This window comes from Chrysochloris asiatica, unplaced genomic scaffold (assembly GCF_000296735.1).
Source record: "Chrysochloris asiatica unplaced genomic scaffold, ChrAsi1.0 scaffold00034, whole genome shotgun sequence".
Classification (NCBI taxonomy): Eukaryota; Metazoa; Chordata; class Mammalia; order Afrosoricida; family Chrysochloridae; genus Chrysochloris; species Chrysochloris asiatica.
The window spans coordinates 4476792-4486174 of record NW_006408552.1 but is presented as its reverse complement, the minus strand read 5'-3'; the positions used below and the strand labels follow the sequence as shown (position 1 = coordinate 4486174).

Here is a 9383-nt window from a genome sequence, read left to right as displayed (position 1 = left end):
GTTCTGCGAGCAGGCCTCTCCCTGAGCTCTGGCGGTCCCAGGTGGTAAGTCCTGATCCCGACCCTGTTAGGGATCCTGTCACCAGGAGATCATCCCGTCAGTCTCCTCAGCACTGCAGTCCTGGGGAGTCGATGTCCCGTCTTCTCTGTGCTCAGTGTCCCCATCTGAAAAGTTGGGCTGGAGAGGGAGGTGCTGACAGCTGGACATGGGTCGGGGAGCTGGAAACTGAGGGGTTCTCAGGACAGGGGGATGAGGAAGGCCTTGTCCCCACAGGAAGATGACGCAGGAGGAGGTGCGAGCACGGGTTGGGGCCTCACACGGTATCACCGACCTGGCCCGCAAACTCCAATTCTATGACGACTGGGCCCCAGACTACGACCAGGTAACCCTCCAGGGGCCGTGTCTCCCTCTGCTCACCCAATCTCAGTCTTCCCATCTGTAAAGTGGAAATGATCCGTTAGCCTTGGGTCCAGGCACAGCTGTGAGAATGAAGGAAGACCAGGTTAGGGGCCCTGCAGTCCTGCCCCCTTTAGGGCCTAACACTTCCCCTGTCCAGCCACAGTCCCTGTCTTCTGACCAGCTCCAAACCTCAGAGAGCAGAGACCAAGACCTCCCCACCCTAGGGCCACAGCCCAGCCAGACAGCACCCTGGAGGAGGGGTCATTGAGGGTCCCTTGGGACTAAGCAGAGGAGGTCCTGAAAGCAGAGTGGTAGGGGCTCACCTCTCTTGCCAGGTCTGTCCTCAGTGTAGCTGCAACAGAGCCCACCTCCAACCCCACGGGAAGTCCCCCAGGCCCTAGAACACAGGTGACGGTCAGCTCAGCACTCTGTCCCCAGGATGTGGCCACGCTGCAGTACCGTGCCCCCCACCTCGCAGTGGAATGCCTCACCCAAGCCCTTCCAGGTCTGCCCCACACTTCCCTGATCCTGGATGTGGCCTGTGGCACCGGCCTGGTGGCTGCTGAGGTGAGGCCTCCCCAAATTCCCCACCCCTGCTGGGACCCCAGCACGCCACCTCTCCACTCAGACCCACTGGTCCCAACACATGGGCCTCCCCAGATATGGGGACCCAGCTAGGAAGTGGTAGGGTATGGTTAATGACTGAAAATCTTACCTGGACCCCCAGCTACAGGTTCGGGGCTTCCTCCAGCTGCATGGAATAGATGGGAGTCCCAGGATGCTGGAACAGGCTCAAGCCCGTGGCCTCTACCAGAGCCTCAGCCTCTGCACCCTGGGCCAGGAGCCTCTGCCCAGCCCTGACGGTACCTCCCCTCCTGACATCCCAAAGTGTACCTGCACCAAGTCCCCTCCTCTTGCCCTGCCTCCACTTCCTTGCTGAGTCCCCCATGAGCCCCTGCTCCTCACTCTGCCCCTCCCCCCCGTTCTTACACTGAGACCTACTTGTCCTCACCATGCCCCTCTTCACCTCTCTAAGACCCACCCCCCTTGCCAAGCCCTTCCAAGACACACACACACACACATTAAGCCCCCTACTCCCTCACTGAGATCCTCTCTGAGCCCCCAGGCTCCCCCTCATTGAGCCTTCCACTTCATGATCTGAGCCACACAGACCACACACACCCTGGAATCTGGGTGGCAGGCCTTGTCCCTCCCCAGGCCCCTGCCATAGGACACTGCCCTCCAGGGTAACCTGAGGCTATACTGCAGACAAACCACCCCACTACACACCCCTACACCCCACCACAGGGACCTTTGATGCAGTGCTAATAGTGGGTGCCCTCAGCGATGGCCAAGTGCCCTGCAGTGCGGTGCCTGAGCTCCTGCGTGTCGCCAAGCCAGGTGAGGAACAATACTCACAGAGAGATACCTTCTTGCTCTATACATGCCTCGGAACTGCTCAGGCCCAGACTGGGCCAAGGCTCTGCTCAGAGTCATATAGAGTAGCTTCGCTTCCCAGCCACCATCAGGTAGCCAGCTCACTTCTCATCCTGTGGGCAACTGGGAGCAGCTCTACTTTTCCTCTCCAGCCTCCGTTTTCCCTACAAACAGGGGTAGCTCTAACCTTTCCCCTTAGGGACTGCACTGAGAGGTGAGTGACGCACCCTCTTCTCTCTAAGGCGTTTGCTCTAATCCTGACACACAGAAGGTACACAGCTCAGTTCCCTCCTCACCTTCCAGCTTCCTTATTAACTCCTGGGCTGGACTTAAGCCAGCAAGTAGTTATCTCTTCTCCAGCCTCCGCTTCCCCATCTGTGAAGTGGGTTTGCTCTGGTAGGCACATTTTGTAAACTACAATTGGGCCCATGTGCTGGGTAGATTGTGTTTGCTGTGCTTCTACTGTGTGTTCTGTGGAGAAGATATAGACCCTGCTCTCTGGGCTGTAAGGGGCCCTGGTGGCATAGTGCGTGACAAGTTAGACTGCTAATCGCAAAGTCAGCAGTTCAAATCTGCCAGCCACTCCACAGGAGAAAGATGAGTCTTTCTGTTCCCATAAAGATTTATAGCCTCAGAAACCCTATACAGGGTTGCTATGAGTCAAAAGAACTGGGCAGCACAAAGCCACCACCACCTCTGGACCATGCTCAACAACTCACTGGGGGTCCAGGAAGGGACCAGAGGGCTCTGAGAATTCAGAGAATAGCTCTCCAGAGGCTCTGGGCTGAGAAGTGAGGACAATCTATCAGCTTTTTCAAATCATAGGCAGAAAGGAGAATGGCGTGAGGACCAGGAGACACTGGCTACCCATAGCAAACAGGAAGTCAGAGAATCTCCTTATCTCAGTCACATCACTTCCTCCCTGTGCCTTTAGCCCCTGGGCCCAACAGGGCTTGTGACTAATGCCAGGGCAGGTCTGGGCAGACCTGGAATGCAGTGAGATGACATCAGCAGCATGTCATCAGGAGAATTAGAGATTGGGCCCCAAAACATGAACCAGCAACATCTGGGCCTCCTTTACCCAACCTTACTCCCCACCCCACCCCACCTCTGGTCTGCTCCTAGACCCCACCACCACCATGAGAGAGAGTCACTTCATCCAGAAAGCCTCCCAGACATCAGTCACTAGTCTCGCCCGGCTCTCCCTCAGAGTATCTGAGATGTCACTGGGTAAACTGTGGGTACCTGGGTAGATCTGAATGGCAGGTGTGGTCACCCTGCCATTTCTCCAGTGCTTTTGGAACATACCAGGCATTTCATACACACCAGACCTCCCAGGAGAAGGAGAATCATCTCCTCGCCAACAGACATGCGCAAGGAGTCTCAGAGCAGTGAGGGGCCTGCCCAAGGTCGAAGCTAAAGTGCTCCCTTCTGCCTTCCCAGGCCCCAGACAAGCTGGAGATGAGGGCCTGGGGACCAGGGAGGCAGGAGCCCCAGACAAGCTGGAGACCAGGGAGGAGGGAGCTCTTTCTTGGGAAGGGAGTGTGACCAGCTTAGCATGGAGCTGGGTGAAGACTGGCTGGAAGATGACACTAGGAGAGGCTTGAAGCTATAAACAGCCCCTGCCCCGCACTCAGCTCACCCATCCTCCCCCTCTCCAGGTGGGCTGGTATGTCTGACCACCAGGACCAACCCATCCAACCTTCACTTTAAGGAAGCACTGGAGGCCACCCTGGACAGGCTGGAGCAGGCCGGGGCATGGAAACGTCTGGTGGCCTGGCCTGTGGATCAGTGGGAACTGGCCACCTCTGAACACGAGGTGGTGTCTGGTACCTCTGCCAACGACGCCTTCATCTCAGGCATCGTCTATCTGTACCGAAAGCAGGAGGCAGCCCAGGCCAAGGAGACACGACCCAACCCCCAGACCCTGCAGAACCTGTGACTCTCTATGTCATACCCACCACTGGGCCTCTCTGAGAAATGGTGCCAGCCCTATCCCTCAAGAATGTTCTCCTTATTAAATGAGCTCTCAAAAAGGAGGGAAAGGCTCTTGATTTGATTTCTCTCATTCCAGGAAAGGCTGACAGAGAGGGCTCCCACCCCAAGACACTCTGAGCCAGGCACACTCATAAATGTGGCTTTGTGACTGCCTCCGGGATGGTGGGCACGCTCACCTCTGGTTCATTGATGAAGAAACCAAGACGGGGCAGTGTGGGGACATGTACACCTTGACAGGCAGAGCGGGGACATGAGCAAGACCAGGGGATTGAGTACAGAGACCCAGGCCCCTTTACCAGACAACACGAGACTGGGAGCCACTGGGCCCAACCGTCGGTCAGGCCTTGATCCAATGTTTCCACGTGTCCCGGCCTGGCTTCCTCGTCTGTAAGATGAGGTTGGAATGGGAGTTCTAGGGTAGGTCAAAGGACTTGGTGACCGTCATCAGAGCAGCTGGGACAGAGCTCAGGGTAAGCCCTGCATCTGGGGGCTGTGAGAAGGCCTGCATCTGGGGGAGGAGCCATAAAGCTGGACCTTCAGGACAAGCAGGATTCAGAAGGGTGGAGAAAAGAGAAGGGACATTCCAGGCCCAGGGCAGGGACAGCCTGAGGTGGGACCTGAAAGGTGACCCAGAGAGGGAGAGTAGACCGGCTGGCTGCTGGGTGAGGAAGGACTCAGCCTCCAGATAATAAATCGCTGTAACACGGTGATCATCGAGAAGTCGGGTCAGCTCTGATTTGTCCTAATTCCCTGAAATACATTTCTTAAGCTCTCAAGTCCTGGCCAAAAAAACAATGATGTCCATGGCCCTCAATGACCCCTGTCCTTTGTCAGCCCCTAGCCCAGCCCCCACCTCTACCCACCCACCGCTGAAACCCGAAACACAGACCCCAGTCCTCCTGTGCACAGGTCCCATTTATTGTAGAAAATAATAATTACAGTGATGAATGGAATTATATTCTTAAATTATAAAACAAACAGAAACCACAAACAAGGCATGGAACCCCACAGATAGGCCGGGCAGTGTCCCGGGCAGGGCCAGTAGATTCCGAGGTGGCCAGAAACCAGGGCTCCAGGGAGCAGGGTGGGGGTGGGAAGAGTGGGAGCAGTTTCCCTGGCCCCCTCCCCCACCACCACCCAAACCAGTTGTAGCACCTTCACCCCTCCCCTCCCAAACCCGTCTGTCCACTCCCCGGGCTTCTCAGCAGGTGGGCGGCTGGGCGAGGCCCCAGCTAGGTCTCAGTACTCAGGGCCTCAGGTTTCGATGGCTAACCCAGTCCAAACAACCACAGACCCACTCGGCCACCCACTAACACACTGGAACTAGGGCAAGCCCAGAGTGCTGCTGGACCAGGAGAGAGATGCTCGAAGGAATCATAGATGATGATGGGATGGTGTCCAGTACAGGCGTGGACAGGGCACCATGTGTATGCTCAGCACTTCAAGGCTAAGCTGCCCTGGACAGCAGGAGCCAGCTCATCCCTCACCGCCACACTGTGTGGCTCCGGTTCTTCCATCCTCACTAGTGGAGAGGAAGTCTTGAGAGGGTGTCCAGAAGGGCCAGAGGCTGAAGGGCTGCTGACCAGTGACCTGACTCAGTCTCTGTGTGCCAAGCCCCTGTGGCAAGGCCGTCCTGTCCAGAGAAAATAAAGCTGGAAGGGATGGAGTTGGGCGGCAGTACCTTACACGTAGTTGCTGGTCGGGACAGAGCGGGCAGCAGAATACTTGGCCGAGTAGGACTTGTCATTGCGGGGTGGGCAGTTGCAGCAGAGCAGGCCACCCCCAAGCAGCAGCAGGCCCGCAGAAGCCCAGCCAATGTAGAGCGCGGCGCCCATCTCCCGCTTCTGTGAGGAGGCCAACAAGGGGTTGTAGAAGTCGCGGATGATGCTGTTGGCGGTCCAGGACACAGGCACCATCACCAGCAGGCCAGCCAGCAGGAAAACCACACCGGCTACAATCATGGTCTTGGCCTTGGCCGTCTCATCCTCAATGCAGTTGGTACACTTGCCGCCCACCACAGACAGCAGCACGCCCAGCGCAGCCACAATGATGCAGACCACCATGAGAGCGCGGGCTGCCTGCAGATCCTGAGGTAGCGCCAGCAGCGAGTCGTACACCTTGCACTGTAACTGGCCGGTGCTCTGCACCACGCAGCTCATCCACAGGCCCTCCCACATAACCTGCGCAGTGAGGATGTTGCTGCCGATGAAGGCCGTCACTCGCCACATGGGCAGTGAGCAGCTCACGATGGCGCCTAGCCAGCCCAGCACGGCTAATGCGATGCCCATCACCTGCAGGCCCATGGAGGCCATGGCTCAGCGTCAGCGGGGGTCTGGGCCTGAGAAGGTTGTAGAATTACAAGCGTTGCTGAAGGAAGCCACTCAGTGCTCGAAGACCCGAGACAGAGCCGGTCAGAACAGTCACCCAAGAGCTCACCAAGATGTCTCTGGAGTCGGATGCACAAACCAGCCGGAGGGTGACCAGACCAGTTCCTTTCTGACTGCAGCTGCTTGAAGCTCCTCCTCAGGCTGGGCTCAGAGTGGTTATATGGCTCTGACTGAGCGGGCGGAGGCAGAGGGAGGGGTTTCGGTCACTGAGGCCTCCCCCTGACCAGTTTCTCTGGATTCCTGAACTGAAGCCAACCAAAGCACCTGAAAGTCCCAACCCTGTATCTCTGGGTCCGTATCCTGGAGAGCCAGACTCAGAGGAAACTGCCCTCTCCCCTACCCCCAGGCTTGTGCTGAGGTCAGCTGGGAGCGAGACACTGAGTCACACACAACCCAGAGCCACCAGGACCTGCACAGGGAGGGGAGGGGCAAGGTAGCAGGCTGGGGGCCTGAAGACCAGGCTTCCCCGCCCCGTGTGCCGTCATTGTTGTTCCAAAGTCGGGCAGGTGGATGGGGAAGAGACTCTCAGGAAGATAAGAACAGAGCTCTGGGAATGTCAAAGACACGTCTGCCTCGATTACCCTTTCCCTTACTTTTGACAATTTCACCACCAGTGATGTCAGACCTAGGATGCTGCTGCTGGTGGTGGTAGTGATGGCTAGTTTGGGGGCGTGAGGGCCTGGGGGCCAGGACTCTTATATCCATCACCACCTGCTCTGCCACAGGACGGTCGCCTGGAGGTGACATGTTAGGGCCAAAAGGAGGAAGCTTGTCCCATCTGTGGAAGTTTAAGCCAGTGGGCTCTGCTCCTGTGGGAACATCACAAAGAGTAAACTAGGGGCCAGACCCTAAGAACAGCAAACAGAAATTTATGCTGTAAAGACACATAGAGTTATCTGATTACACCAGGATGGGTTCAAAGTCCCCCAAGACTTCAAAGGGGAAGGGAGGCCTCAGACCCTCAGATGGGTTTGGGTCAGGGAATGAGGAACAGAGAATTGAGTGCAGAGAGGTCCTGCCTGCTCCAACTCCAGGGAATGCTGACCACCTTGTACTCGTTGGCTATGTTGCAGAAGACACCAAGTCAGAGAGAAATCCCCAGGAACGGGGCCCCCTGGAGTTGTGCAAGGGTGGATGAGAGAGGGCAGGCAGTGCCAGGAAGAGTGAGTAATCCAGCTTGACCAGAGACAGGTGCATGTGGGCTAGAGGCACAAGGGGAAAGGTCTGAAACTTCCGCTCCAAGATCCACTCAAGCCCCACCATTACCAAGGCACACAGATGAGCAAGGGCCTCTCGGGTCCAGGCTGAGGGGGTCCACATACCTTTCAGGAAGGTGTCGTTAGAAACAGGAGATGAGGGAAGACAAGCAGGGGTCCAGGATCAGGAAGGACCTGGTCCAGTGGTGGGGAGTTAAAGAATCAAGAAGAAAGGGCCTTTGTAGGGGGGGAGAGTAGGCTGAATCAAGGGGTCCCTTACCCCTACATGGTCATTCTGGGGTCTCTTCTCCACCATGCTGGGGAAGCATCTTAGGGAGCAGGGCTTTGTTGTGTACCTGTATCCCCGTCATCATCTGTCCACCATGGCACCTGGCACTCCAATGCACTGTCCTTGAGCTTCCTCAGGGAGGACCAGCAAGGAAGGGGGCTAGGAGCCCTTAGCTTGTGGGCAGCATCTAAACTCCAGTCCAGGCTGAGGCACCGAAGGGATAGCCACCCACCTTACAAATGGGGACGCTAACTAACTATGGACTTCTGGTATGGCGCTGTGGGCTAACGCGCTGGACTGCAAAGTCAGTTTGAACCACAGGGTCGGCAGTTCAAGCTCACCAGCTGTTCCACGGAAATCCTATACAGGGTTGCTATGGATACAAACCGACTTGACAGCACTTAAGAACAGCAACAACAAAAGTTAACTGTAAACACATCTGTCTCCCCTCTGGGTCTTGGGCTCTTTTAGACAAAAGCTATGCCCTCCTCAGCCTCAGTCCGGCACAGTGACACCTATTGGATTATGGGACAATGAGGGGCAGTTCAGCTCACTCCTGGCTCTCAGCTGTCCACACCCCCATCCACACCACACACCCCATCCACACACACATCCATATACATACAAACACCACACACACACTACCACAAACAGCCATGGTTTCTACCTAGACCACTCCTCTCTGGACTTCCCTTACAAGGCTCTGAGGAAGGAGCATACACAGGCCTGGGGGCTGAGCAACAAAGATAACAAATGTGACTGACAAGGCCTTCCTGAGATGATCTAATCATGGCCCACGGCCAGCAACAGGACTCTTACTGCCTGGGCTAAAAGAAGTAAACTGAAGCTCCCCAGAGGCCCAGGACATCAAAGTCACTCCTCACTGGATCCCTTACCTGAGTGAGGTCATCCTAGCCTCACCCACCCACTCACCCCCACCCCTACCTCACCCCCAGCAGCCCTTCCCAAGCTTTTGGCATACAAAAGTGAATTGGCCAGAGCTCACCCCCACTCTGGCCTTTGTTCTGCTGGGATACAGTCAACTGGGGATGGGGGAGGGGCCGAGCAGGTCCTAGAACTTTCCACCTGTGGCCCAACAGAATGTCTTAAAAAATTGGCCCTACCCCACCCAGCCAGCCAAGCATATCAGGAGCAGAGGGTGGGGGCTGAGGGCTTCTGAGGAGAGAGGGGGAGGACAGGCTGGAGGGGACTTTGGGTGGGGCTGAGGACGCAGGTGTGAAGGAGGGACAGGGGTCCCAGAGGAACAGTGAGTAGCTGGCACCTGCGTGGGTATTTGTTGACGCTTGACTTGCCTGGCTCATCCTCACGCACTGCTGCCAGAAATACACCCGCCAAGTCAAGACACTTCTTCCACCCCTGCCACCCCGCTCCCCCCCGCCCAAGTCTGGCTCCCTGAGCTCTAAACTGGGAGGAAGACAAAGAAAGTTACTTCCAGCCCAGAGCCAACCTCTGACAGCTTCCATTCCTCCTCTTTGTTTTTGTTTTATGTTGTTGGTGGGGGAGGGAGGCTAGGGAAAGAAAGTCTTGGCATTCGTTGCCTTTTTTTGTTTCCCGACATACGCTACACAATTTTATGCCAACAGAATTGTTGTTCTGACACATAGTGATCCTGTATAAGGTTTCCAAGAAGCAGCTGGTGGATTTGAACTTCCGGCT

At 56.3% G+C, this 9383-nt stretch overlaps 2 protein-coding genes across 2 annotated transcripts; one reads left to right on the top strand and one right to left on the bottom strand.

Moving 5' to 3' along the window:
- The first annotated feature begins 277 nt into the window (after positions 1 to 277).
- WBSCR27 (Williams Beuren syndrome chromosome region 27) lies at positions 278 to 3951 on the top strand. Its single transcript, XM_006859840.1, is given in 7 exon segments — positions 278 to 382; positions 838 to 966; positions 1127 to 1262; positions 1708 to 1800; positions 3498 to 3618; positions 3620 to 3819; positions 3911 to 3951. Coding segments are annotated over 7 exon segments (825 nt in total).
- A 1565-nt stretch (positions 3952 to 5516) lies between these two features.
- On the bottom strand, positions 5517 to 6146 carry CLDN4 (claudin 4). Its single transcript, XM_006859703.1, has one exon. The coding sequence runs from the start codon at positions 6144 to 6146 to the stop codon at positions 5517 to 5519; it is 630 nt and encodes a 209-aa protein (XP_006859765.1).
- Positions 6147 to 9383: the final 3237 nt, after the last annotated feature.

Coding starts and splice junctions, on each gene's coding strand:
- CLDN4 (XM_006859703.1), bottom strand. CDS start 6,146: ATGGCCTCCATGGGCCTGCAGGTGATGGGCATCGCATTAGCCGTGCTG.